The sequence below is a fragment of the Penicillium soppii genome, assembly GCF_028829465.1.
Source record: "Penicillium soppii strain IBT 18220 chromosome Unknown utg000005l, whole genome shotgun sequence".
NCBI lineage: Eukaryota > Fungi > Ascomycota > Eurotiomycetes > Eurotiales > Aspergillaceae > Penicillium > Penicillium soppii.
In genome coordinates, this window is record NW_026643235.1 from 3003506 (window position 1) to 3031413 (window position 27908).

A 27908-nucleotide genomic window follows, 5' to 3' on the forward strand; every position below is an offset into this window, starting at 1 on the left:
GTACGAGAGCATCGGAGCAATCTGACTCTTTTGGTTCGGTGCGCGCCTTGCAGATGACGGACCACACAAATGCATGGCGCAAATAAAAGTGTGGAGAAAGTAAGAATTGTGGAAAAAGGTAACAACTATGGGCTGCAGAAGAAAAAGAACCGGTGGTTTGAAAATAATCGCCAATAGGTCCATCAGGGCAAATAGGGCCTTGATTCAGGAGAAGTGCCAAGCGTGTGCCCTTCGTGATTATATCATGCGGACATTTCGGTAGTCGGCTTTAGGTGATCTAATGCATAAATGATATCAGGCCTCTGATATTCAGTGACCGACAATTTGCGGGGAAATGGCGATCAGCAGAGCATCATCGTGGTATTCAAAAGTGAAGAAGAATAAAAGCATGTACTTCTAAGAATCACAGTATCTGTAATAAGGGCGATTGCGGGAACCTGCAGTAAATTAGAGGATTGCCCATGATATTTATCAAGGTCTCAAATCAAAGAGACTCCCCTTGCAGGGGATTTAGTTTCTACGCGTCAGCTTTTTGGTGGGCCCTGTCTGACAGCCCGATCGGAGATCAAGAAGAAAATAAACCTTCAATTAAACCCCATCAGTCCCAGACACGCCTGTGATGCATGCATCATATGTTGATTGCATGGAGTCGCGTGCGCCACGTAGATGAGTACAACTGAGTGTAAATATGTGTGGTTGGTCGTTCTAGACCCACTACACTTCCTTGAGCCCTCCTTGCTGATATGTCGACTCTCTTGGGTTCAATGTAGGCTTTTTACCACATGTAATTTCAATAGACTTCAGTAAAAAGGCAGGGAATGAATAATTGCAGTATATTCTTTCGGTGTCCGTTTGTCCGAAGCGTATTATTCTCGCTATACTATCTCCGAGTCCACCCCTCACGGTGAGATGCATCAAATCGTAGTATGTGCTTCATAGGTTACACCATAGATTCAATAAAGTGCGCTCGGGTCTTCGGTTGTTTCTACAAGGTGGAATCGCATATTACTAGTGACTGGATATGGATGAATGGGATTTCCAGGGGGTCCTTCCGGCCCATTAAAGTATCCACATGTGCATTTATGCGCATTGTTTTAATCATCTAAGCATAGAAGGCAGAAGACTAAGTCCAGGGTTCTTTATTGGGCATGTAAACTTACCCCTGGAGATACTAAGCTTCTATATTACCGACGATCAGCCTTGGAAGTAGTGACCCCCCAAATCCAAGCACTTATGCTCGCACATGATCGAAAGAAAGTCAAGCCTTTATATGTCCCCTCAATCCACATGATAACTCCCCAATCTCACCCGGGCGTCCCTTCCAATTAAATATGTACAAATGAAAGCTCGTGACGAGAAATGGAATAAAGTCCTTGGGAAGCAAGCTGTATGTACCAGCTGACCTAAACATCATGAGCAGAAGTAAACGACGTATTGTCGTTAAAAGGAGCAACGAAAGCAATCAATTTTAGATAGGCACCTGAAATCAGGGATCTACATCAACGTGGCCCACATCAATGAAGACCTGGGACATGGTTCCCTGATGGTCGATCCGGCAGGTAAAAAGAGGATCAAAAATCTAGTAATCTTCATCTCTGGGTGTCTTTTTTTCATCAAGAATTGGATATATTCCTGACTCCAGCGCCTGGAGGATCGATGGATCCTTGTGCTTCTGTCTTTGGCGACGCAGAAACTGTTTTTACCCCATGTGGGAGGCAGAATTGTCGAGTATTCATTTACTCGATCCGTGAAATCTGGTTGATACGAAATATTAGTGCCGATCATGCTTATATAGACACAGAAAGTAATCAAAATACCTTTGCGGGTCATTTCGTTCTTCGAGCGGATGAATCGCAAGTCCCCGAGATAGTAACAAGCTCGAATATATCCGGAAGAACAGAATCTATGAGAGCAAATGTTAGTAGTGATCTTGAAATACTAGTTCTGTCAACCTACAGTTCCGTTGCCGGTAGATTGCTGCCAACACCATATCTTTAGTCTAGGTTGAGAGGACACCAGTTACAATTGACGGGAAAGCCCAAGTTGATTTTTTCAGAGCCCCAAATATGTTGGTGTTGTTATTTTCCACAGCTGCAGCCCGCAGGAAGGTGTGATCCTCATAGTCTGTACAATAAACAGCGCCCAGCTTTTCGTCTTTCCAGCGGAGAGAAAGTTCTTGCGCGTCGGATTCAACATCGACTATAAGATGGAGTCTCTTTGGTGAAGTTTCAATTTCCTCCTCCGGGCCCGACAATCGAACCCCAGTAACATATCCACTGGGATTGTGAATATCCAGCCCTAGAATTCCTATGTGGAACTCTTGCTCGGCGATTTGCAATAGGTCGCCCATGAAAACTGTGCTGTTTCTGGGGGCGCACAGAATACAAGCCCCGATTGCAGAGACAAAATTTTGATAGCTTTGTGCAGAAAAACTCTTGGCCAAACTTGCGAGCACCCACTAGGCCAGTTTATTGATCTCGGGTGCCCAGTAGTCAGTCAACCCTATATAGTATGCAATAACCGGATTGTCTGGGGGATTTCTTTCCAGAGCTCGCGGAAGGGTATAGTTATCGTCGCGAAGTACTATCGTATGTTTGCCATCCACTTCAATCTCAGTAAGAGGATAGTAATGAGCTTGGCTATAAAGAGGCCAGTGGCAGTTGATTAATGGCAGAGCCGAAGGACGTTGCCATCTTTCTAGTGGTGCAACAATATAGTCACCATTGAGCGCGACGTCGCTGGCAATTCTATAGAGATTTTGGAAACTTGATTGAAGTTATGGACTTGACAAAGGTTCTTTGCCAACAACGGAAGATTACAGACGTTATATGTCAAGTCATCTATGGGCATCTCAAACACGTGTGGTCGCGACGACTCCGAAGCATGGACACCGGCCAGGATATCTTTGTTAGGAGGGCCTTGAAAGACTTGCCTTATGTTTCCTTCTCCCGGGTGCCGAGGGGCGACTCCGGACAGGTGGTTGACATATCTCTTCTTTTCCTATCTTCCTTATCCCGTTGTTTGCTCCTGGAGGATTTGGCCATTGCAAGCGGTCGGGAATGATACAATGATAATGATCAGAGTACAAAGAGCATCTGGGCGATTGTTTATTAAGTTAAGATTGGTCTGTTTACTTAATACCCTCGAACAATGCCTTCCAAGGTTGACTTATTGCGCTTCCCTCCTGTCATGGAATACTGCATTTGACGACGCAGGGTAACAAGGGCGAAAACAGAAAGTCAACACAACCACTTGTAATTAGTACGGGCGCTAAATGTCACAACCCGGAGAATTGGCACTCAATTTGTTTCCAAATTACCTGATGCCATGGTAGGGATGTCCATTCGCTAATTCGTATAGCATCAGCCCCCTATCCAGCATGCAAATCGCCTCAGCCTCAGCCACAATCTCACCATTATTTTCTTCACGCCCAACGACCACAAAAGACAACCAACCACTGAGAAATCCGATGTCTAATATTGACAAATTGTTTAGTCCAACCACACGGATCACGGACAAACTCGAGGACGTGCTACCAGCATCATTTAGAGATGATAATTTGTTATTTCATGCCCCACTCGACGACATCTCGAAATTCTTAGAGTTGGATCTTTCAGTCCAGCGCCTCAATGACATCCAAGAATATCTTTGGCTAGCAGGGCGGCCGATGCCGCCCAGGCCATTGAACTACCAGATATCGGTATCTCGACAAATAATTCTGGATGAAAAAGTCGACATGCACTTAATCTGGGGGCCAGGAAGACGCATCCACATCAAACCACTACCGCAGTACCTCCTCGATTCTCGATTTTGGTCTACGCAATTACTATGTAATGAGAATATCTCCGGGTGTTACTGCTGCCATAGTGAAAACAATGGATCTCTCAACACATCATTCACGCACCAACTCAACCAAACAAACACTGAATCTGAGACCAACACCAAAACCAACACTAAAACCAACACCAACATCCCCTGCCCATGCTCAACCCTCAGCCAATCAGCCCTAGGCTTCCTAAACTCCTACATAGCGCTGATCCAATACCCAAGCGATTTCCTCATCGCGAAACAGCACAGCCTCCTCCCCGACACCCTAACATGGCCCCAGTGGTCGGCGTTAGTCCAAAACTTGCTGAAAAACGACGTAATCTGTCTCGACAAGATAAATCCGCGCTATAGATATGGCGAGCTGCGCCTCTCACGTCTAAACAAAATATACTTCTGTGTCCGGGGCAGTTTCATCCGTGGATACAGACCAAAGTACCAGACTTTCCAGGAGCTGTTCCACGCGTACTTGACGCCCATCACAGCTATGACGGTGTATATTGCGCTCGTCTTGACGGCTATGCAGGTTGGGCTTGGAACGGAGAGGTTGCAAAGTAGTCAGGCTTTTCAGAATGCTTCGTATGGGTTCACGGTGTTTTCTATTCTGGGGCCTTTGTTACTTGTTTTTGTTGTTGTTGGGATTGCCGGTGTGCAGTTGGGTGCGAATGCTCTGGCTACTATTGTTTTCAGGAGGGAGAGGTATGGTTTCTTCAAGAAGAGGTTGAGGCGAGGTTGAAGGATGTTCGGGGACGAATTTTGCTTTAACATGTATTTATGATTTCGGACAAGAGTCTCGTCTGATATTTGTGTTGTTTTAGCTAGAGTATGTTATTAGCGAACGTAGTAAGATGTGATTGGGATGATCTAAGAACGCAGTCCTACATAGAACCGATGCAGCCACTTTCCCCGCAGCTATTGCAAGTAGAACCAAGACCAAAACCTCAGTAGGATGAAACATGCATATACAACTAAAGCTATCAACAAGTACATAAAATCATAACATTAGAAGGAACGGAAGTACCAAGCCCTAGCCCAGCACAGACAGGATCCACAAGCAAGAAACCAGCAGAAGCCAGCCCGCCATATCATATACGCACTCATCACGCACTACGCGCCAACTCAATACAGAACTCCCCCCAGTCCTGACCGCCATTCAAAGACAAGATCTCCTCCGCAATAGCCTCTTCCAGCCGCTCGCCGTATCTCCGGCGATAGTTCGTCTTCACTAGGGCCAGATGTCTAGGTTCCCAGTGAAGCCGGACAAGCCGCGAGATCAGTAGCTCGGAGCGCTCGCGACCACTGCGCGATTCGCGCAGAGCCTGGTGGAGGAGCAGGGCGTCGCGCATGGGACGGTTGATTGCGCCGTTGATGATGTGGGCGAGGGTTTCACCCTGAATAGGAACTGTTAGAAGACGAAAACAAAAAAACGAAAAGAACAGAAAGAAATAAGAGGAAGAGAGGGAAACATACCACCAAGTTCTGCGACTTCTGAATCATAGACCGGGCGAAGTTGTTCCGGTAGTTATCCTCATACGCGCTCATCACCTCTCGCAAATGGTTATCAGACCGCAAAACTATAATCTCAATCATGGCAGTCTCGCCGCCCTCGCGCACAAGTGCGCGATGCAAATCCTGCACGTCCTGACGAACGAGTCTGGTATCCAGCGGCTCGCGATCATCCTGGCGATGGCCCTCCAGCGCGAGCAAGATGGCCATACGAAATTTATCGGCTCTCAGCTCAGCACGCATGCATTTCTCAAGACTATTGTCGTAGCGGGTATCGCGGAAGGAGTTTTTGATTTCATGGATTGCAGCGTTCGAGCGACCCATCAGGGACTCGATGAGGAGTTCGCGGCGGGATGTGCCCGCTTGGTAGTAGCAGTTTGCCCAGTAGGCTTCTGATTCCCAGCGGCCGAGGGCGGTGGCGTAGCAGACTTTGGCGAAGGAGGAGCTGCCGAGTTTGAGGCGGAGGTGTTTAGCGATATTTATGCCTTTTCCCTGCATGCGGACGCGGGACTTGTATTCCTGGCGGAGTAGGATCATTTCGTCGCTTGAGAGGCGGGGGAGGATTTGGATGAGAGTTTTGTTGTCTATGTTGCGGGTGTGGTTTAGGGCTGCTTGCATTGCTGCTGCGTCGGCGGCGGCATCGTAGAAGGAGACGCGTTTGCGGCCGCTTGTTGGGGAGATGACGACCATTGAGTCGGCTGCAATGGATGAGGATGAGTCGTGGCGGGTGTGCGTGTGGTTGTGAGCCGTCAGTCTGCGTTTGTCGTCGCGGTCGGAACCTCGCTCTTTATCTTTGCTGCTGCGGGGGCGGTCTTTTTCGTTCACGGAGGAGTGCGAGCGGTGCTTTCTGCGACGGCCGGATTCTGAGTTTGAGGAACCTCCATCGAGGGGTTCGAAGTCGGAAATGTCGTCGTCACGGATGGATGGGACCACAATCTGCGTTGGCATCGGCGAGATTGACTGGTATGTACCGTGGTATGGCTCGAGGAGCGGACTAGCCGGGGGTGTCCGGCATGGCTTGCACTAGCTCCGCCCACTGCCAGGGTGTTGGATGACGACACAGAGAGGCTGTGAGGGCGGGCTTCAGACCGACTTCCACCAGGCGCGATCTCCACAACCTGCGGCCCAAGGCTGTACATATACGGGTCCTTATGCTGCGGCTGAGGCGGGGGCTGGTGTTGAGGCTGCGATTGCGGTTGCTGCGACCTGGAGACATGGTCCGGCGCCGAAGTATACCTCACATTAGGGTCGACCTGTGCGTACTGAAATGTGCCAAGGTCGGCGTACACAGACGAAGTCGGCGGGTACTTGTTATCACTCGCCGAAGCGGTGGGATAATGCGACGGCGCATAGCCAGGACCAGAGCCATACGGAACCGACGGCGCACCGGTAGCCGAATAGTGCGGAGTCGGGAAGACAGGCGCAGACACCCCAGAACCAGTATACCCCGAAGCAGGTGGGAAAGCACCAGGCATAGAAGCGGTATCGGCGCGCGAAGAAGGCGGCACGAAACCCGGGCGCTCGCACTCAGGAACAGAAGCCCAGTCTATATCAGCACTGGGGTAAGGCTTCGGCCGCGCATGCTGGGCAGGCTTTTGGGTGGACTGCCCATACTTGAACATCCCCGGTCGCGCATAGCTAGGGTGAGCACCCGGCGCATCACCATACGCTAACTCGTCATCAATTGAGTCATCGGAGTCGTCCACGCGACTTCCACGATCCGGCGAGCGTCTGCGAGGCGGCCGCGTCGCAGCAGGAGCCGCAGGATACTCGCGGCGGGGGATGCGCTCGTCATCGGAATGGTCGTAGCGGTCGTCGCGGCGTTTGTATCTGTCGGCATGATCGCGACGCTTGTCCTCGTCTGAGCCGGGGCGGGTCACGTCGTAGCGAATGTCTCTGGGCTCTCTGGGCTCTCGGGAGATGACGCTGTGCGGCTCTGGTGCATCGCGGCGGTAGTCGTTGCGAGACTTGTATTGGCGGTCAAATTCAGCTTGTTCGTCTGGAGTGTAGCGTGGGGTTTCGACACGGGAGCGGGAGGGTGAGGGGGAGGGCACTCGGCTGTCGCGCGACCGGGAGCGTTCGCGGCTGCGACCAGGGGATTTGGAACGGGTGCGCGACCGTGGGTCGTTTACTTGGAGCGACATTGTTTGGGTTCAATTGTGGACCTCCGGTGTCTGTTTGTTTTGTTCGGATATAGAATCTGTCTGGAGTACAATGTAGGTACTATTTCTGTTTGGCCTGAGTCGCACAAAAAGCTTTTGTGCGTTGAATCCCTCGTCTAGGCCATTCACTGTTTGTCTCTAGAAAATAAAAAGAGAAGAGGAAAAAGGAATTAAAAAGGCGTTCTCGTATTCTATTTCAACACCAAAATATATAAGCTAGCACCTGCTTCTTCAGCGGCCCCCAAAAGGTATTCATGCCTTCTATTGGTTCAATGTACTGCTGAGCTGAAGATCGTCCTTCAGCCGCAGGCACTTGGAGCCAATGCGCGTGAGATTGCAACTTAAGCCGAACCAAGATACTTTTGGCGATTATTTACTTGTCTACAATGTAATGTGCTAGATTAAAAAGTGCAGAGACTACATTGTATGATCGAATTACTGTGCAGAAATTAAGAGACGCACTAGTACAAGTTCCGGGTCTCGAAACGTTTGGTCAAATGACAGCTGAAACAGAAGGTATGACATAAAAGAAGCCTAACAAGATGCGAGGCCGCGAAGAATGGGGGTATGAGCGGGAAGAGAAAACTGTGAAAGAACAAAGGCCGTTTACCGTGTGCGACGGCCATCACCAGGTCCCTTGCGACCACCATAGATCTGCTTCTGGGACGGAATTGGTTGTCCATTGCGATTGAGGCGGTTAGTTCTCCAGCGCTCATACCAGATCACGCGGCTGGCCTCCCGCAGCTCAGAGCGCCAGTCGGAGAAAACGGAGTCCTTCAAGCGTACAAAGTCACAATGCTCGGCATCATATGGGTCTGCGAAGCCCCAGGGGAACCGCCGACCGACTGGTTTGTCGCCAGCGGCGAGGGAATGCGGGTCGGGAGACAGGATCGAGAATGGAACGTGCTGGTTGGCGGCTTGGGAGGCGTTGGATCCGCGGGTGCCTTGGCTCAGCTGCGATGGCGATGCGGGGATGGTTGCCTCCGCGGTCTCGGTTTCTTTGGCTTCACCGGCCTCTGTGGTCTCGCTCGACTCCTTTTCGGGCGCTGAGATTTCGTCTTCATCCCCGCTTTCCGATGAGGTGTACTCCTCCTGGTCTTCCAAGGTCAGGATTTCGAGGGGGTCAATGTTGGCCTGCTTCAAACTGTTCCAAACCGCCTTGCGGAGATACTGCATATGGGCGGAAGTGATGGTATCCGCCTTGCTGATAACCGGCACCACGGTAGTCTTGCCCAGGACCGTGCGCAAGACCTGCAAATCCAGATTATCGTCCAGGATTCCAGTGATAGGAGAATCAGAAGCCTTGGATGCACCATTGGTGGCACGCTCGGCTGCGGCCATATTCTCATCGAGACGAACGGGGTCCAGCAGTAAGAAAGTGCAGTGGATATGGGTATCGCGGGCACCGGGAGAACGGATCACCTTCATCTCCTCGGCAAGCGTCTCCTCAAACTTGCTCTCCAAGAAGCCTGTCACGCCACGCAGTTGGAGATCTGCGATATTGCGCTCAAGACCCACCGAGTCCCAAAGGGTAAGTCCGACACGCTCTCCATCGAACTCGGTTTCCAAGTATTGCGCCGTGAATCCTTCCCAGGCGGAGGTTTGGCGCTCCAGCTCTTCGACCTCCTCGGGGGTGCGCGAGGGGTGCTTATGGGCGGGCATAGTCAGAGCACTGCGGAGAAAGTTAAGGAACGAGGTTTTGCCCGAGTTACGGGCGCCAATGACAAGCACACTACAGTCTATTAGCGATGTTTTTAAGAAGTAAACATTATCTCTCGCGACTTACTTGTAGGAGGTAGGATCCTTGCGACGGCGCACACGGCGCGGGCTGTTGACGGTGCTGTTAGCACTGCTGGCGTAGCTGTAACGACCACGATGGGTCATGCTCTCTGTGCGCGCATAAGGATCAATCACATTGGTAATTGAACCAGCCATGGTGGGCGTAGTGGCAAGACCAGATTGAGGGCGGGGGACGGGGTCGATCTTATCGCGTTCTTCGCCTCCAAAGGTTTCCAGTTGGGGAGCGGGGGAAAGATCAGGCAAGCGGGGAGGAACTTTAGGGGCGTAAGACTCGCGCTGACGACGCAGTTCATCCTCCATGGCTTGAGTCTTTGTCATCTTCTTGCGAGAACCAGAGGATTTGCGTTCTCCCAGGGGCTCGGTGGATTTAGAACGACGAAGGAATCCAAGAGAGGTGCGGCGGTCTATCGCATCAGGCAGGCGCGTAGTGGTTGGGTCCGCCATCTTCTTCGTTTTTTTTGGTTTGTCTGTTCTTTTTTTTTTGCTTACATTAGGTCACGCTTTTCTTAATTAAATGGAATCCCGTGTTTCATGTTGATTGCGTTTTAGTTCTGGAGCTCTACTCTGTCGATCTATTCAAATCGACATTGTATGGTATCCAAAACCCCATATATGCCAGGGTCAGGGGTATAGAAATCAGAACTTACCAATGAAATACGAGAAAAGGTATTATCGAGAAATCCAATTGTTACAATTGAATGTTCAGGTATTGGAGCAATTCGAAACCCGAGACAAAAGATCCAATACAATTCGATATTCGATTTCAAACGAATGTATTTGTAGCAAGTGAGTAAGCGAGGGTGGAAAGATATCAAAAATATCAAAAGCTCCCAACCAGTGGGTATTTTGTCGTGTTGAATTGAAATTGGGACTAAGAAACAAAGTTCCCTCTTTTTTTGTTTGGTTTTGATTTTTAGTGAAATTGCGAAATTGACCTGCTCACAGCGTCCAGCAACAGCGGCGCTTGGAGAAAGAAAGGAGAGAGGTGGAGGAAAGAAGAAATAGAGAGATTATGTTTTTTTTTAATTAACTGTACTACCAGGGGAAGTTCGGGGGTTTCGTATCCAAGCAATGGCGATCATAGAAAAAACAAAAGTCCCCCTCAAATTGTTCATATTTATTTATCTCTTTTGAGGAAATTCAGGGGTAAAAACAGTCAATTCCGGTCGAGAGCCCAGAGCCGGGCGTTGTCTCCACAAGGAGCTTGGTGCTGTCGGCTGTATGGATTATGAGCGCCGGTTCGTCCCACGCCAATGGGCAGCTAGGGCCAGACGGGAAGTGCCTTGGTCGATGAATGTTACTTGCCAGCTGAATCGGGAGAAAGAGATGTATCAAGAATGGATAGAGGAGAAAGTCAGTATTCAAGTCTGATATTATCGGAAACTTGACATGTTTGAACACATGGTTTGATGCACGTTGTTTTTCATCTCGTGGCCTCCTGGATCTGGTACGTGCATAGCGCCAGGGGCCGTTTTTTGAAGGTCTCCACTTGCTGTTTGAGTTAATCTGAGAGAGGTTTGTCTTTTTTCCGCAATCTTATTGGAGAAGACTCAAATATGAGACCACTGATGCTTGAATATCTTGGAGAAAGAGATATCAAAGCATGAAGAGACAAAGTAGAATATGGACAAGTACACACACGTATGTAGAGGTTATTGTGCTTTGAACCATGGATGGATGATGTTTGTTTGACCTGTTTGCATCCCGACTCAAAGTCCTTGTTCGTTTTGTTTGTCTTGTTTGAGTGCAACTTTACGAGTAGTACATGATCTCCAAGGCTAATTTCAATATTGTAACACCTGGAATAAGCTTAAGCATCCGCGACAGGCAAAACAGAGGTCAGCCATATCCCACAACCTTGGAAACACCCAATAGGATTACTCAAAGGATGAGCCGAGCACCGAGAGGCTACAAGGCAATTTTGCCAACCGAATGCACCTAACGCGTCTGATCACACTAGTGTAAGCTGTTTGATTACCATATCCAAAATAAGCCCCAATAGCCATGTCTGCCAAGTTCTGAAACATGATAAATTTAAGCGTGGGAGATCTCATAATGCGAAAGAAGCATATCATATCCCGGAGACGCGTGGGGCTAACCAAACGGTGAATGGGACGCGATGAACTATTGATTTCTCATGGGATTTGGGCTCTCTGATCTGCACCTGTCATTGTTCTCTCCAACATACAGTATTGGACTTGCTAGACACAATTTATCAAAACACTATACATTATTCTATCGATTATGTTCATTATCTCCTTAAGAAATTGTACAATCCCTGCTTCGCACGTGCCAGGACCGCAGTGGATACATTGTAGTGGGGCGGATTGCCTCTGCAGGAACTACCGGAAAGAGGAACAGTAAAGAAAAGCTAACGGGAAGAATTTGGCGAGACCTTGTTTGTATGGTCCCCGAACTGCTATAATAATAATAATTTTTCCGAGTTTATCTGATTCAATTTCAATCTAGATTAACGAAGTACATGGGATTCCAGGCCCATTATCAAACTCTCCGTATATACCTAGGTATTCTGTAGTCCCGAAAACAAACATATACATATCCCCATCTTTAATTACGCAGTCGAATTCCCAGACCAAATCCTAAACGGAAGCACAATGCACGGCTTAGACGGACACACCAACTTTCGTTCCAAGCCTTTGAACTTCGGACCATTAGGACCGCCAACATACTTCGCCTCACCGAAGATCTCCGGCTCACCAGGCGGCTGGTCGTCTCCCCATTTCCCATTGAAATTCAACCATGCCACTGGGTCTCCGGGATCAACAGCTTCAAACCCTGCTGTTTGGGAGTCGTACGTGTAGAAGTAAGCGTTGAGAGTGGGGTCCCATAGAACACCACGATCTGTGTAGTCCATCAAGAATCCTGCGGGAAGGTTCACACCCGGGATTGTGTGGTCGTGTTGGCTTGTGTCTGTCAGTCTTCATATTCAATATTTGAAGCTTGGATTAATTACCCTGATGTTGCATAGTTGGCGTGAGTGCCATTCCCGGAGAAAGAGTATGGCCGCTTGCCTTTCTTTTCGAGGGCGTGATATGTGAATGCCTGGCCACTGGCGTGTTGGCTGTACCAGACGGCTGTCGGTTGGCCCTTTGTGAAGCGAATCATGTTGTGTTCCCTGTGGAATTTAATTAAAAGGTCTTTACCAGATTTTCATGCACTAACCAGTCGCCAATGTGATCGCCAAACTCCATTCCGAATACCTTATCGCCCTTATTGTATCTGGGAATGGTCAGCGAGAATACAACGCCAGGATACCGCGGAGAACCCACGCATAGAAATAAAAGTAAAAGGCATCGACCGTCCCGTTTCCACGATCTGCGACAATAATCGCACATCCTCTGCCGTTTCCTATCCGCCCATCTTTGTCTGGAATTATTCCTCGGAGCCAGGTTGGTTGCGGCTTGGCATCGATACCGTTCGGAGAAGTGAGATAAACACTGGTATTGCCTAGATTGTTCAATGTGTCGAGATTGTTGAGGGTCAAGGGAGATTGAACGCCCTTAATCGATGTCCAGTTGACATATGGCACGGTGTGGTCGAGCTGTTGCTGGATATCGCTTGGCATGTATGTTTCCTGGCTATGGAGCCAGACTAGGGGTGCTGTTGGGTCGAGATTAAGATCCTGGGACCGGAAATATTGTTGCAGTGGAGCTTACCATAATCTAACACATATTGCGGGACACTTGGTGTAGCACTGTGAGTGATCGAACCATATACAGGTTGGATTGAAATTAGGGCAACGAGTGCCATTGACATAAGGTGGCACATATTGTGTGGTGAGGGTACTTGCGATCAAAGATATCTCGGCAGAACTCTTATAGTTCCTATGTAGAGATTTCTGTCTATTTACCGAGGCTTTAGCTAAATATGTACTGACAATCAGCATGACACTGTCACCGGGTCGAAGTCCAAAGAATTATTGCTAGAGATGCAGAGTATATACCAGGGCAAAGATCAGTTGAACAAAAGCAGCTCGAGCAATCAGAATCCACAATCATCGCATTTGTTTGAGAAGTCCTCGTAATTTGCTTGATACCACGGATGTCCAGTGATGAGTGGTCTCCTCGGCTGGGATCATGCCAGTATTCTGAGCAGCAGATCACAGTAGCGCCACTTGATATCTTAAAATTGGACAAAAAGGCGCGACCGACGATTTTATTTTGAGGTGGGTAGCAATTTTGTAGCAGGGTGAGATTTCTGTGCCTGTTTACCTGCTTTACCCTCCGGGGTGAGGTATGCAACCCGCGAGGAATGTGAACACTAGCTCGGGCCTACGGACACGCAAACACATGGACACCACAACATATTTGAGCTGTGGCTCGTCATCAGGAGGGTGCAGACTAAAAACCAACACTGCATGGCTGAAGATCAGCACTCTATATTGCTGTTTACCACTGAGTGACAAGGTCACCTGCCAGCAGAGCCCTCATGACGATGATTCATGTTGGGGAAATTGTTTACCTTGCCAGCAATTTTGCGATGGTATTTTTAGGGTCAAATGTATTTTCTTTGGTACTGCGATCAGAATGTCCATATCTTGCCATCCATGTTGTGTCAAGTCTCCGAGAGACGTTCGTTTTGGGCATTTATTCTAGGCGTCCAAAATGGGTCCATGCGCTGACCGAGCGAAAGAAGACCCTTGTATCTACTATCTATCTATAGCCGAAACGGGTTATGACATGCCATTTTCCTATTAAGCCAGCCACTATAGTGCCAATTACCTGGCTAGAAGGGCTTTTATCTCAAAATTCTCTGCTCTTTGCGGCGGAACCGGCGTTTTTTAGATCTATAGATCAAAGGACAGCGTAAAGTCAAAATACTTTCGTCTTCCGACCAGGACCTGCGCATCTCGCTAAAACAAACAGCAGACAAGCAAAAAAGTATATCACTCCACAAAAAATGATAAGGGCGGAGTAGTTCTCCTTACCTCCTGGCGGAACCTGGGCCCTCAAAAGCCCACCTCCAATTGGAATTGCCAAAAGTGTGCCTAAACTGACCAAAAAATATGTTGTCCCGTAGCGCTTTCCAAAATCCTCTGTTTTAGAGATTTGTGCCACACAGACGGGAGGCAAACTGATGGCAGATCCACTCCAGAACCCAAATAACACAGTATATGCCAATATTGCTGCCGAGTTCGATCGAGCAGGCAGCCAGAGAACAAGTGTAATCACACAACAAACAAACGTGCAGATTATCATCATATTGAATCGCCCCAAGCGATCCGCGAAGTAACCCGAGAAAGTCCTCCCAAAGATTGATGCTGCACTCAGTATTGATGCAAGCTGGTATGCAAGTGAGGTTTTCATTCCATGCGATTGGGCATAGGATGGTAAATAAGTCAACGGAATCAACAATGCAAAATCAACCAGAAGAACAGCAGCCGACAACAACGCAAATTGTCGTTCTCGCAGAGCGCCGATATCAATGGTGCCTTTTTTCATCGGATCTCGAGGTAGCCTGGTTCTCAAGAGAAGGGTGCCCACCCCACAAAACCCAGCGCTGATAAATCCAATGATTCGAATAGCCCATGCGAACCCCACGGTCCCAGTCAGGCTTGAGACTATGAGTGGAAAAATGATACCGCCAGCGCCACCGGCGGTTGCAGCTACTCCTGTGGCTAATGCGCGGCGTCGAAGGAACCAATGCGCTATACAGGCAACGCTAGGGGTGAAGACCATAGATGCAGAGATACCACCAAGAACACTGAATCCAAGCATGAAATGGTAGTACTCTAGACAAGGAAGAAGAAGGAAACATATTAGATCGATCAAGCTTGAAAGAAATAGCAGTCACATACCTTCAGCAACGCTGAATATCATCACCGAAGCCACAAGCCCTACACATCCTGGGACTAACACAGGTGCGATCCCGTGTGCATCAAATATAGGTCCTTTGAGTGTCAGTATCATCGAAAGCAAGAAAAAATCTGGGGCTGAGAAGCACTAGGAGACTCACCTATCTGCACACTTCCGAAGTATATGAAGAAGGCATACAAGCTGAAGATCCACCCGATAGAAAATGTCGAGAAATCTTTCAATTGATGCTCGGCCAAATACGTTTGAAACACGCCAATTGTATTTAGAAGTCCAAATGATGGAACCATCAGACACCAGGACCCCAGAACAACGCTCCATGCGCGCCAGCCTCCGTCTGGAAAAGATTGATCGTCGTTTTTCTCATTGTCAGTTGGTGTTGTGCCCTCGAGGCCACCAGTTTCTGCTGGGATTGGCTCAGAATCCCTACTTTTATCAACAGCCATGATTAAACTGTCGAGTCTATAGGAAACCTGTTGCGAAAATTGGAAAGTCGTTCGCACCCCCTGCAGTCCCCATCATCACACGCTAATCCCTTTTGGGAGGCCGATCGAACGATACATATGTAAGTTATGCAGATTATTGCAGCAGCTGTAGATTTATTGATTTATCGTCGTTCAGTTTCTCTTTTCTAGAATGTCTCATCAATGAGACCATATAATTATTCCAGTTTTGTGAAGCAATTTATACAGTATTTCGAACTAACCGATTTGGTCAGCGGGTGGCTCCTGCTAGCCCCACCTCCCGTCACACCGAAATGTCTTCGTTGACAACCAAATCACTTACACTAGTACTGCAACCAACCATGGCTCCCAACTTAGCCAAATCTACGCTCGAGTTTATTCATGGTATGATAAGCAGTGGTGAATTAACGACCGCCCAAATAGCTGAAGCTGCTGGCTGCAGCCAACGCGCGATCACTAGGATCCGCTCTAATATGCGGCTTTTCGGTAGCATCAAAGCTCCTTCCATCAAAGATGGACGGCCACGAAGCATCACGCCAATTGAGCCGAAAGCACTGTGTGACCGTCTACTTGAAAAGCCGGGTTTACACCTTTATGAAATGGAAAAATTCTTGCTGGATGTATTCGACGTATCCATACCCACGTCCACGACCAGCGATGCTTTGCATCGCAAAGGACGGTCAAAGAAGACAGCAAGGCAAAAGGCAAAAGAGCGAAACGCGGATTTCCGTGGTGATTACTGTCATTTAATCTCTGAGTTTTGCTCGTACCACTTGGTCTATGTGGATGAGTTAGGGTGTGATAAGCGGATAGGGTTCAGAAGAACAGGGTGGTCTCCTCTTGGCACGATTCCTGTCCAAGTATCGAATTTCATCGCGATCACCGGTATCAGATTCTTCCTGCGTATGTGTAGGATGGAGTAATACTCTCCCGTGTTTTCCAAGGCTCAACGGATGCCTTATTCTTTGAAGATTTTATTGAGGAACTTCTACAACACTGCGGAATTACTCCGAGCCAAAGTCAGTTCTCATCATGGATAACGCATTTTTTCATCGTTCCGGGAGGATGGAGCACATGTGCCGTGAGAGGGGGGTTAGGCTGGTATATCTACCACCGTGTTCGCCAGACAAGAGTTTTTTGCTGAACTGAAAGCGTTCATTCGGCGGCATTAGCAGTCTTACAATGAAAATCCCGGTCAAGGAGTTTATAACTTCCTTGAAAGGCGTGTTGGTAAGGTGGGAGCAAAGAAGCAAGGCGTAAGAGGGCACTTCTGGAACGCAGGTCTTGATATTGAAGAGCTATAGGATGTCATATGGCTAGACTGAAGAGATGTGTAGCCAACTAGACCGCGCCGAAAAGTTATGTCTATGTCTGGAGCCTAATTGCCGTAGAGCACGTCTTTCGACTTACTCTGTGTCCTCCTGAGGGGCGGGGCGGGTCAAGCGCTCCTCCTCGCTCTCATCCTGAGGGACACGGCGGGTCAAGCGCTCCTCCTCGCTCTCATCCTGAGGGACACGGCGGGTCAAGCGCTCCTCTTCCTCGCTCCCATCATCCTGAGGGACACGGCGGGTCAAGCGCTCCTCCTCGCTCTCCTCCTGAGGGACACGGCGGGTCAAGCGCTCCTCTTGCTCGCTCTCCTCCTGAGGGACACGGCGGGTCAAGCGCTCCTCTTGCTCGCTCTCATCCTGAGGGACACGGCGGGTCAAGCGCTCCTCCTCGCTCTCATCCTGAGGGACACGGCGGGTCAAGCGCTCCTCTTCCTCGCTCCCATCATCCTGAGGGACACGGCGGGTCAAGCGCTCCTCTTGCTCGCTCTCCTCCTGAGGGACACGGCGGGTCAAGCGCTCCTCTTCCTCGCTCCCATCATCCTGCGGGACACGGCGGGTCAAGCGCTCCTCCTCGTTTTCCTCCTGGGGGGAACGGCGGGTGATACCACGATGGTTTCCTTGAGAAGGATCAAGACGGCCTTCCTGGACGCTTTCGACTTTGCCAATCTCAGATGTGCCAAGGCCCTGCTCCAAAATGGCCAGTCAGTTATCGTGAAGCAAGTATTACATCTTGGAGAAGCGTACAGTGATTGGCCTCGCCAACGCCATGGAGGCGAGCACGACCATAGTGGTGACAGACAGTTTCATAGTGGGCAAATATCTTGGGTGGAGCTTTGAGTTCTCAAGCAAAGAAAAATCAGAGAATTGGGATGGTGTACGACAGTGTTAGTGTTGGGGTAGATGTGATATTTATGTATTCCCCCAAAAGAGGTGGAGCTAAGAAGCACCCTCTTTGCAGACAGCTGAGGGGCCCAGATATGACGCCAGAATTCTAAAGCAGTCATCGAGTTCGGCAGTATCATTGTGTACAAGTCGATCATGATCGACCTCTGCAGATCAAAATGCGAGAGGAATGCAAGGTGTGTAACAAGTTGCCTGCATATTTCAGCGGCACGTTCTAAGAAAGAACAACTGCTCCATCTAGAAAAAAGGAAATAGATCAGACCCTTATCTTGCAAGAGTGACATTAGGAGGTACTGCGCTACACAGTTTGGCCTATCCTAATTGGGTTAGCGTATATCTAGCGGGCAAGGGGTGTTGGGTCTCCCGTGCCTATGTAATACATTTCCGTGAAGGAATTCAATAAGATGATCCGCGTCGCGTTCAGCTTTGTTTTCGTGTTTTTAATCGTGCTCTGAGCGAGTACCGTATCCATCCAGAAGGGGTGTAATGGCGTTGCCCGTTGGATTGGGGTCTACCTCGAAGCACTTCGTAAGATCACATTGAGAGCGGTCATTGACAGATACCACCAACTTGGTATCGTCTGATTTCACCCGTCGATTACGGGCTACCTTTCGGCGTAAAACATCATCAGCCTTCTCTCTTAATTGTTCCCAGTAAGTACTAGGTGGCAAAGCTAGGTCTTGTTCCATGTCCTTTATCGCAACCCGGTTGTTCAAATTTACCCTCCACTCGATCTGGTAATGAGTACACGTTAGTGGTTGTCCATCAGGTGATCTACCCCTATCCCGTTTAACCACTGACGTAAATCCCAGTTGGTTAGACTGTTTCATGCAGGGGAGATGGACATTCATACACTATGTCCTCGGGGTCGGGCGAAGAGCAAATTACAGATGGCGTGCATCCATAGCCAAGATAACAGGGGGTGGGGGCATACAAAAGGGTCCGTTCCCACGAATATGGTATTCCAGGGTGGAGGATATCGTCATCGTCAAACACAGTCATTGTCATCCTCTCAAGGTAGATCATGCTACTGAGGAGCCTAGTTGTGGTATCATCGCATTTTAGCTTGAATAAAGGGGTGCTACGACGCGTAAAGGAGGAATGTGTGGCTGATAGGCTTAGTATAGTGGTTGTCAGGTTCATGAATGTTCAGTGAGCCAGCTAGGTACTATAGACCATAGTCCGTGCTGCCTGGTTCTAAGTAAGCGCCCTGATCCCCACTGGTCGCTGGAGTGGTACGAGAACAGTGACAGCTTGCCAGATCCGCCTGGTACATTTTCACTCTTTCGGTTTTCGGTTTGGGCAGTTTGCATTTCTATGGAACCTTCTACAGTAGCACCCCATACACTTACGAGACTGTGTAATGTAACTTATCCCTGTAAAATACTGTACTTGCAAATTGTGGGAATATCACTATTCCAGGTGATTACTAAATTTAGGCCAGTGGATCTTGGCATTAGGGTTAGAGAAACTATTAAAGAGTATAGGTGATGACACCGATTTCCGGAAGTACTGTATCAACATACGTATATACAGTTGTAGTGGGGGTATGGAGACACCCGAGGCAATTACACGACCAACAGCGTGATCAATCTTTCTGCCTCCATTCAACCTCGTTGTTTGAAAATACTCGTATCCAAGGGGATTCGATCTCCCAGCCAAGTGGCGCGTTGAGTATGGTTGCGCTCATCCTCCGACTCCACCGTATTGGGATGAAGCAGAGCACTCAACGGGCCACGATTGATAACCAGCCAGGGAATAAAGGCACCGAACTGTGCGGGTGTGAAGAGGTTCACCTCGAACATGGCCACAGGATGAGGGCCAATAGGTCGGTCCCAGAAACGGTAGATCCTCAGCTCGGGAACTGTCGCGAGTAAGCAATGTATCAAGACAAACGAAAGCCCGTAGAGATGACCAGCCGAGGTCCCTAGGTCGAGGGAAGTGTGCTTACATTCTCGTCTGATTCGTTCCCATAGCTCTTTGGCGTATGTGACTTGAGCGGGGTTGTTCTGATTGAGATATTAGGACATGCTGATTTTGGTGGGGGCAGTCGCGTGGCATACTTGGAAATAATAGATGTGGACGTCGAAGCCTCCGTCTCGGCCTTTCGAGAGAGGGTCGGGGAACTCTTCGTAGGCTTTGCTCAGAACTCCATGCTGGGGGTTCTTCAATGATTTGCCATCCTCGTTTTTCTCTCTGGAGAGGGTTAGTATGGCTTATATTGTGTGAGTTTTATGTAGGAACACTAACTCGGTCAATGGCTCCAAGTTCTCATATCCCTCTAGTGGGGATGGGTAAGTGTAGGCAGATGGGTCTGACATGTTGGCTATGAAGTTTGAAGGAAGTAGTCAAAACCGGAAATATATGCAATTATATATATATGCAATGTCGGAGGTGTATAGAGTTTTCCAGCGAAGGGAAATTGGAGCGAGTCTTATCAATCAGTCGAGGTGTCCACGGGTCTCATGCATACCTAGGTAGGATTCCTCAGCATTAGCCAATAGTTAACAATGGCGTCAATAAATGTCGTTGTATCATCATCACACCGGCGGAGTTCCGCACTATGACAAACCTGCGGAACGCCCCGGGGCTCCGAGTTGGAAATTTGAGATTCGAATGTCAAATCAAATATTACACAATTTAATATATTTCAACGTTGTCTATGTAGGTGCTTGGATGAAAAAAAAAATATCCTTGATAAAAATAGCAAAAATAGCGAGAAATAATGATTTTACTAGATATATATACGCACCGTGGTATCTTAGAAACAACCTTCGAACGCCAAATATCAGACCACTAGGACTACCAGGCAGCCCGAATATCAATGTGCCCATCATCATCCACAAATTTGCCGCGATCCCATTCGCGCCCCTCGCCTTTCTTCGACCATTGTACATTTTCTGGGTTACCTTCACCATCCAATCCAGTGAAAGCAGTATTGTTCTTCCATTGATCAATCGTTGCTTCATTGATTCCGGCTGCACGCAACCTCTCCTCACCTTTCTGTTTCCAGCGCGTGCGATCACGAAGTGACTCGAGCGCCATGTCCCAGTCATCGTCTTTCGTCATGAGCCCGGCGACATGACGACGAGAAGATTGCTGATCCATGGAGTGCAGATTGTCCTCCTCCAGGTGGACGTCGGTAGTCGGATCGTAGCCAGGCGCAAAGTGAGCATCTATGTTGCTCATGCTGGGTTTGTAGGCGCCTCGCCCGCGGGAGCGGAGAGGTGCCTCCTTCTGTCGGGGAGGAAGAGGCCCGACAATGTCTTCGAGGGGATCTGATTCATCGCCAGCCTCAGTCAAGAGTGTTGAAGGAGGCGACGCTTGGTGATGTCGGGAGGTAGTTCCAGGGCGAGGACGACGTGACGAATGGGATGATGGATCAACATGCTTCGATGACCGAGATTTGCGGATTTCTGGTGAATGAGAACGAGAGCGTGTATAGTGGTCAGATCGGCGGTCGTGTCGTCGATGGCGGTGACGGCCAGCACTGCGGTCCCTACTTCGGTCCCTACGCGGCGAACGGCTGCGGGACCTTGACTTCGAGTACGACCGGTCATGTCGCTGCCTGGTATGTTCCTTATCTCTTTCGCGCCGATCTTTTCTGGATGACTCGTGTTCACGGCGTTCACGTCTGTGCCCATCACGGTTTCTGTGTTTCTCTTCAACCCCGTCATGGCCCTCATCTCTTCTTCGATGGCGCCTTGATCGGTCTCGTTCAGCCGAAGGAGAACGACTTAGATGCCTTCTCCGATGCGAGCGATGGCTGTCCTCATGATCATCTCTTCGATGTTCCTTTGACGCTCGCGGCCCACTTCGATCACTAGATCGTCGGGATGTAAGGTTTGATGATGTTGAAGGCGAAGCACCTGAAGCCTGCGATTTCAATTGACGTATGCGCTCTCGAGCTTCTCTTTCCTCTTTGAGCTTGAGAGCCGTGTTATGGCTATCTGTCACTTTGATGAGGTTGCGTAAAAAGCGGGTGTTAGGTTTGGGGACATTGCTTGTCGGTCTGTAAGTGAATGCTTGTGAGCCTCGTGACAAGCAAACCGCAGAGTGTAAGGGCAGACAAACTTTGAAGGCATCAAAGCACTGAGGCCTTGAGATGAGTATTTTATGGAACTTTCCTTGGCCTCCTTGGCAAGGATCTGCGCAACATAGTCGTCGTCCATGATGCAATTAAGTCGCAGATTGCGGGGTTTCTCAGTGATTGAATAAGCGACCAAGGAGGGCAAGGCAAACAAATGAATAGTTATGGTATATCATAGAGCCATTGCATAAGAAGAACCAAGGCCCTGGGAGCAATTTCAGACGAAACAAGGACCGAAGGACAAAGAGGCGAAGACCAAAGCGCCCTACCAGAAAAGTTGACTCACCGCCTTGTGAGGTTATCGCGATAGTTCCCGCATCTCTTTGTTTTGAACTCGAGCTTCACTTAAATTGAGCAATTCTCGTCGCTTCGAAAACAGGGAATATAGTCTGCAAAGTTCAAGCAGCCTCAAAATGGCGAGTACATCAGATGAAGCTTTAGCAGCACTTCAGCAGCTGGAGCAGAATGGCGATTTGAAGAAGCGACTCGCGATCATTCGCATCAGCGAGCCAATTTCCACCGAGGTGCGAGGCTCATATTCGTCCCCCTCAAAAAGAACCTCAGATGTTTCTGTTTCAAACCTGGACAACCCGACTCCTGCCTCTCTGGAGGCAGACCTCGCGCATTATAAGGTCCGTAGTGCCAAAATACCCCGCCAGAGAATTATACACTCATGTTTTGCATAGGAACTATTCTCCAAGTTGCGATTCTCTTATCTGGAGCAAGTCACGAAAGAAAAGTTCCTGCGCTCGATTGTCGGCGACCCGCCCGTGATTGTCGGACACAATGAGAACATAGAATTGGAGGCACAAATGGCTGAGGTGAAAGCCGGGCTCAAAGCACGAAAGGAGGAAGCGCGGGTGATGATTGAAGAAATGGAGCAAATGGGCCGTGATTTGGCAAGCCGTGAGTGTCGGCTCGGTGCCTATGACACGTGCACATACTGACTGAGTCGTCTTATCTCAACAGGATACAAGAACGTCGAACTTCAAGCAACACAACTCTCCACATTGCCCGCCTCAATTGAGAATCTCGAGTCCACTATCGCCGGTCTTCGCGCTAAACAGGTCGCCAACATGGACCCTTCCGATCCTCACAATATTTCTTCGTCGCAAAACCTTCCCCTTCCGGCGACCTTGACACTGTTGACAGAACGTGAGGCGGAACTAGCAGCGCTGAATCGTCAGTTGGCTGCTGTGAAGAACACGCTGCCTCGGAAAACTCGAGAGGCGGAGGCAATGGAGAGGGAGCGCAGTGTACTCGAGCGACGTAGGTCGGAGGCCATTGCGCAAGCTCAAGAAGCACAACGAAAGAAACAACAGGGCGAAAGTGATGGGTTAGAGGAAATGGGTCGGTGGTACCGGGGCGCTGAGGAGATACTTAAAGAATTGGTGGGAACCGAGGTATGATAACATGCAGGCCAAGTTCAGGCTTGACTACGACGACACGAGGAATGAACGACTGGGTTTCTTCTAGGTGGGGACGAGAGAATTGGCGTTTTAGGATCTACTGTACATATATGGGTCCGGGGATATTACTAGTGCAGATTACGAGAGATTCAAAATGAATTTGAGATCATTAGATTCGGGTTCCAAATTGAAGCCTTTTAGCTGTTTTTGATTCATTGTATTGCATGATCGTACAACATGAGACGCTGTGATGCAGTCATTTTGAACCTCCGAAGGCTGGAGGTGCCCCAAGCGAAACCCGACCGTACTCCATTTTTTAGAAACGAGGAATAATTTATTCCTCATCCTCCTCCTCCTCGGCATCACCACCCTCGGCGGCGGCAGCGGCCTTCTTGCGGCGCACACGACCGGGACGGCCGCCACCGAAGGGAGAGGTGAGGGAGAAGTCAATGTGCTTCTGGGAGTCAAGACGGACCATGAACGAGGGAACGTTGACGATCTGCTTTCCGACGCGGATGTGACGCTGGCGAATGAGGACACGGGCGTGGTGGATGGACTTGGCGAGACCGAGCTTGTAGACACAGGTCTGGAGACGACGCTCAAGGAAATCCTCGACCTTGAGGGCAAGGACGTAATCGAGCTTCATGCGGGACTCATCGAGCACACCGATGCGGACGAGACGGCGAATGAGGGCATTTCCTTCGAACAGACGCTTGGGGTCCTTCTCGTCGAGAGTGAGGAGCTCACTGTGCGGAGAGAAAAATTAGCGCAATGTCCCTCAACTTTGCAGAGACCCGATAACTCGGTGCCTCGCAGATCCACATAGTTTTTCTGAACATACCGAGCAGCACGACGGATCTTGGAGAGGGTGAGCTGAACACGCCACACCTCACGCTTGTTGCGCAGACCGAACTCTCCGACAACCTTGAGTTCAGAGTCACTAGAAGAAATTGATTAGAGATATGAACACGACATGAACAGAAGCACGCTTCTGATCAGTGGCCGGAGAGTACTAACAGGCGAGCGGACTCGAAGGCTATGATAGAAGTTAGCTTCAAATCTCTAAGGACAAGAATTCATCAAAATTGACTTACGGCGACGAGGGACCTTGTAGGTCTTGGAGGAGACGCGACTGCAAAACGATTAGAATGCGGATATAGCATCAATTATCGATATAACTCACGGGGCCATGGCTGCGGGTTAGGTTGGGCGGAGGATGTCGTCGAAGAGAGAACACACAAAAGCAAGAAGGAAGAGGGTAAGTTGAGTCGCAAGTTCCAGTTAACGAAAATAGTGGGGCATTTCAAAAACTATTAACCAATCAAAAAATTATTACACAGGCTTGCTAGAGGGCTTCAACCCTAGATGACTCAGCACATCCACAACCCGGCAACACTTGGAAGATTATCCTCCAGCGTATTGAACGCCTTGTCGACAAATCAACCCCCAGCAACCAACACAACACCGCCGTCATGCCTCACTCGTACGGTCTGCGCGCCGGCACTCGGGTACGTTTATATCACCTTTGCGACATACGATTTTTTTGATATTGGGAGGGATCTTTGGATCGACACGAAACTTTTGGAGGATTTATCGGAATGGTTGCTAACGAGACGACAGTATGCCTTCAGCCGTGGCTTCAAGGAGAGCGGAATGATCCGTCTCTCTACTTACATGAAGACCTACCGGTACGATCAAATCCCTCGAATCTCGAACAAATTATAAGAATTGAACTCTGACGGAAATTTTCTATAGTGTTGGTGACATTGTCGACCTCAAGGTTAACGGTGCCGTCCAGAAGGGGTCAGTACATCTCCGAACACTCTATCCAGCGCATTCGCCCCGACCGTCAACCGCGATCATACAACATGGGCATTGCGAACTCCGAAGGAAAAATCAGAATTCTAACAGTTGAACAGTATGCCCCACAAGGTCTACCACGGTAAGACCGGTGTCGTCTACAACGTCACCAAGTCCTCCGTCGGTGTCATCCTCTACAAGAAGGTCGACAACCGCTACCTCGAGAAGCGCATCAGCGTCCGCATTGAGCACGTCCAGCACTCCCGCTCCCGCGAGGACTTCATCAAGCGTGTCAAGGAGAACGCCCTCAAGAAGCGTGAGGCCAAGGAGAAGGGTATCCACGTTCACCTGAAGCGCCAGGCCGTTGGTCCCCGTGAGGCCCACATGGTCAAGCAGGCTGGCAACAAGCCCGAGACCGTCGTTCCCATCGCCTACGACACCCACATTTAAAGGGATCGCTTTGGAATTGGAACGGTGTGTTCGGTTGTTAGGTGTTTACTGGGTTTTCACTCCATTTTTGCCTAAAGACTAAAATGGACTTTGATGAGACGAAGCGCAAAGGGTTTCGGATGCCCTGGCACATCTCTCGCCTGTGCATAGATTCCCCTGAATGAAACAAAATCAAAAAATTTCCGAGTTTATGTCTAAAATGTTTTTCTGGATCTGCAACTTGATCCAGATTTGCCCTTAGTCCTAGACTTGTAGTGATGTTCATTTTTGCTCTTGCGTTTGATCGGCAGCCATATAGATACTGATACCTTGATGATCCCGACATTCGATTACGATCTTAATATTCAATCCGCTGCTCTACCTACATTGTACAACATCGTACGTATGCCCATTCGTGCGCACTGGGCCTAGACTTCTCTACTTCCGCCAATTCCGAATGAAAGTATATGTATATGTTTCGTGCACCTGACAACTATATGTATAACTAGATATTCTTCAAGTCTGGGATTACCGGCTACATCACTACCTCACTAAAAGAACATCGAATATTAATTGCTTTGATTACTAGAGAATCTATTCAAACATGATCGCCTGTAAATCCAAAGAAAGTTGCCCCCTTAGAAATGTGGCCTCCCCCTGGGGAACGGAGCGGAGAACGAGCCCGCAAGAAAAAAATATTACTCCGGACAAGCCTTCAACTTCAACTACATTACTTCCAGTGTACACTATTTGACCACTACCATTCGAACTACTATGATTTAGTCGGACCCTACTTTTCATATTTTCATTCTAATCATCTTCGACAACCGTCAGCCTTCCTGACGGTCCCTACCTCCGTCCCCGATGACCTTGTCAACTACCCCAGCTCCCAGCTCTGCGCAGGCGCATATGGGAAGCGCATCATCACTCAATAAAGATTCAATCCCGCAATCACGAGAAATGGGCGATGTCATCCCAAACCGGACACCACCGGCTCGTGAAGAAAAGCCCGATGCAAAGCCATTCACACACTTTATTGCTGGAGGGTACGTCGCTCAGAAAGAACCCCCAATGCGTCATATAATAAAATCCGAACATAATTCATAATTGAAGGATATAGGTTAGGAGGCATGACTGCTGCAACTCTTACTTCGCCGCTCGATGTCTTGAAGACGCGCCTACAATCCGATTTCTATCAGGCACAACTCCAGGCCCTGCGCGCTGCCAAACCCGCGCCCAAACCGTCATCTATAACCTTGGTATCCTGGACCCGGACGGCGGGCATGCATTTCAGTGAAACCTTCCAGATCCTCCGCTCTATACACGTCCACGAAGGATGGCGTGCACTGTTCAAGGGACTGGGACCGAACCTGATAGGCGTGGTACCAGCACGCGCTATCAACTTCTACGTATATGGAAACGGAAAACGCATACTGAGCGAATACTTCAACTATCGGACTGCCGAGCAGACTCCTATGGGCATCCACCTCGCGGCAGCCGCGATTGCCGGCATCGCCACGGGCACCGCGACCAACCCGATCTGGCTGGTCAAAACACGGCTGCAACTGGATAAGTCCAATGCGGAACATGGGAAGAGTCGCCAGTATCGGAACAGTTTCGACTGTGTGAAACAGACTGTGCGCCATGAAGGCATCAAGGGTCTCTACCGTGGCCTATCCGCTTCCTACCTTGGTGTGACAGAATCCTCGCTGCAGTGGGTGATGTACGAGCAAATGAAAATGTACCTCGCCCGCCGTGATTCCCTGAAGAAATCAGATCCTGGATATGACTACACCTCGTGGGACTCTGCAGAGCTGTGGGGTGGTCGTATCAGTGCTGCTGGTTTGGCCAAGCTGATCGCTGCTGCGATCACTTACCCCCATGAGGTCGTGCGGACACGGTTACGTCAGGCACCGACCGTCTCAGTGGGAAATGGCAAGGTTGAAATGAAGTACACTGGCTTGGCTCAGTGCTTCAAGACCGTTTGGAAAGAGGAGGGTATGGTGGCCATGTACGGTGGCTTGACACCGCACTTGCTTCGTGTCGTGCCCTCCGCTGCGATTATGTTCGGAATGTAAGTTGCCTCAATGTTCCTTCAGCTGAAGACATGATATACTGATTATTTACAAGGTACGAGGTCATTTTGCGAATGTTTGGCACGACATCATAACATGCCTTCGACCTTCATCAATCACCTAGTCACACGACTCTCAACTCTTGCCCCTGTACAACATTTAGTTTATTTCGCGCCTTTCTCTCCGCTCTCCGCCTCTCAGGGTGACTTGGGAGAATTTTTCTTTTGGGTGTTTCCTTTACTCTGCATATACAGGGAAACAGCCACCTGTACGGAGTATGTCT

General features: G+C 49.2%; 14 protein-coding genes across 14 annotated transcripts; 5 read left to right on the forward strand and 9 right to left on the reverse strand.

Annotated features, from left to right (window-relative positions):
- Nucleotides 1-1999: 1999 nt before the first annotated feature.
- N7529_006571 (uncharacterized protein) lies at nt 2000-2350 on the reverse strand (the record flags this gene model as incomplete). Its single annotated transcript, XM_057242098.1, has 1 exon — nt 2000-2350. The coding sequence occupies one exon, from the start codon at nt 2348-2350 to the stop codon at nt 2000-2002; it is 351 nt and encodes a 116-aa protein (XP_057097457.1).
- Nucleotides 2351-3469: 1119 nt separating this feature from the next.
- On the forward strand, nt 3470-4561 carry N7529_006572 (uncharacterized protein; the record flags this gene model as incomplete). Its single annotated transcript, XM_057242099.1, has 1 exon — nt 3470-4561. The coding sequence occupies one exon, from the start codon at nt 3470-3472 to the stop codon at nt 4559-4561; it is 1092 nt and encodes a 363-aa protein (XP_057097458.1).
- A 364-nt stretch (nt 4562-4925) lies between these two features.
- Nucleotides 4926-7475, reverse strand: anxc4 (annexin ANXC4; the record flags this gene model as incomplete). Its single annotated transcript, XM_057242100.1, has 3 exons — nt 4926-5216; nt 5296-6312; nt 6369-7475. The coding sequence occupies 3 exons, from the start codon at nt 7473-7475 to the stop codon at nt 4926-4928; spliced, it is 2415 nt and encodes an 804-aa protein (XP_057097459.1).
- A 624-nt stretch (nt 7476-8099) lies between these two features.
- Nucleotides 8100-9737, reverse strand: aspE (septin; the record flags this gene model as incomplete). The annotated part of the gene is made up of 2 exons (XM_057242101.1): nt 8100-9225; nt 9280-9737. 2 exons carry the CDS (start codon nt 9735-9737, stop codon nt 8100-8102), a joined length of 1584 nt encoding a protein of 527 aa, XP_057097460.1.
- Nucleotides 9738-11865: 2128 nt separating this feature from the next.
- On the reverse strand, nt 11866-12879 carry N7529_006575 (Vacuolar protein sorting-associated protein 62; the record flags this gene model as incomplete). The annotated part of the gene is made up of 4 exons (XM_057242102.1): nt 11866-12217; nt 12268-12429; nt 12477-12533; nt 12584-12879. 4 exons carry the CDS (start codon nt 12877-12879, stop codon nt 11866-11868), a joined length of 867 nt encoding a protein of 288 aa, XP_057097461.1.
- Nucleotides 12880-14262: 1383 nt separating this feature from the next.
- On the reverse strand, nt 14263-15573 carry N7529_006576 (uncharacterized protein; the record flags this gene model as incomplete). Its single annotated transcript, XM_057242103.1, is given in 3 exon segments — nt 14263-14301; nt 14312-15045; nt 15270-15573. The coding sequence occupies 3 exon segments, from the start codon at nt 15571-15573 to the stop codon at nt 14263-14265; spliced, it is 1077 nt and encodes a 358-aa protein (XP_057097462.1).
- A 1379-nt stretch (nt 15574-16952) lies between these two features.
- N7529_006577 (uncharacterized protein) lies at nt 16953-17756 on the forward strand (the record flags this gene model as incomplete). Its single annotated transcript, XM_057242104.1, has 2 exons — nt 16953-16960; nt 17018-17756. 2 exons carry the CDS (start codon nt 16953-16955, stop codon nt 17754-17756), a joined length of 747 nt encoding a protein of 248 aa, XP_057097463.1.
- A 506-nt stretch (nt 17757-18262) lies between these two features.
- N7529_006578 (uncharacterized protein) lies at nt 18263-18511 on the reverse strand (the record flags this gene model as incomplete). Its single annotated transcript, XM_057242105.1, has 1 exon — nt 18263-18511. One exon carries the CDS (start codon nt 18509-18511, stop codon nt 18263-18265), a length of 249 nt encoding a protein of 82 aa, XP_057097464.1.
- Nucleotides 18512-19429: 918 nt separating this feature from the next.
- N7529_006579 (DOPA 4,5-dioxygenase family protein) lies at nt 19430-20143 on the reverse strand (the record flags this gene model as incomplete). The annotated part of the gene is made up of 4 exons (XM_057242106.1): nt 19430-19686; nt 19774-19831; nt 19886-20018; nt 20073-20143. 4 exons carry the CDS (start codon nt 20141-20143, stop codon nt 19430-19432), a joined length of 519 nt encoding a protein of 172 aa, XP_057097465.1.
- Nucleotides 20144-20624: 481 nt separating this feature from the next.
- N7529_006580 (uncharacterized protein) lies at nt 20625-21994 on the reverse strand (the record flags this gene model as incomplete). The annotated part of the gene is made up of 2 exons (XM_057242107.1): nt 20625-21834; nt 21873-21994. 2 exons carry the CDS (start codon nt 21992-21994, stop codon nt 20625-20627), a joined length of 1332 nt encoding a protein of 443 aa, XP_057097466.1.
- Nucleotides 21995-22325: 331 nt separating this feature from the next.
- On the forward strand, nt 22326-23321 carry N7529_006581 (uncharacterized protein; the record flags this gene model as incomplete). The annotated part of the gene is made up of 3 exons (XM_057242108.1): nt 22326-22544; nt 22599-22818; nt 22882-23321. The coding sequence occupies 3 exons, from the start codon at nt 22326-22328 to the stop codon at nt 23319-23321; spliced, it is 879 nt and encodes a 292-aa protein (XP_057097467.1).
- A 334-nt stretch (nt 23322-23655) lies between these two features.
- Nucleotides 23656-24512, reverse strand: N7529_006582 (40S ribosomal protein uS4; the record flags this gene model as incomplete). The annotated part of the gene is made up of 5 exons (XM_057242109.1): nt 23656-24067; nt 24163-24261; nt 24339-24357; nt 24416-24453; nt 24505-24512. The coding sequence occupies 5 exons, from the start codon at nt 24510-24512 to the stop codon at nt 23656-23658; spliced, it is 576 nt and encodes a 191-aa protein (XP_057097468.1).
- Nucleotides 24513-24793: 281 nt separating this feature from the next.
- Nucleotides 24794-25571, forward strand: N7529_006583 (60S ribosomal protein eL21; the record flags this gene model as incomplete). Its single annotated transcript, XM_057242110.1, has 4 exons — nt 24794-24829; nt 24942-25009; nt 25077-25124; nt 25241-25571. The coding sequence occupies 4 exons, from the start codon at nt 24794-24796 to the stop codon at nt 25569-25571; spliced, it is 483 nt and encodes a 160-aa protein (XP_057097469.1).
- An 843-nt stretch (nt 25572-26414) lies between these two features.
- Nucleotides 26415-27720, forward strand: N7529_006584 (putative mitochondrial carrier protein (Rim2); the record flags this gene model as incomplete). The annotated part of the gene is made up of 3 exons (XM_057242111.1): nt 26415-26596; nt 26671-27624; nt 27681-27720. 3 exons carry the CDS (start codon nt 26415-26417, stop codon nt 27718-27720), a joined length of 1176 nt encoding a protein of 391 aa, XP_057097470.1.
- Between the last annotated feature and the right edge of the window lie 188 nt (nt 27721-27908).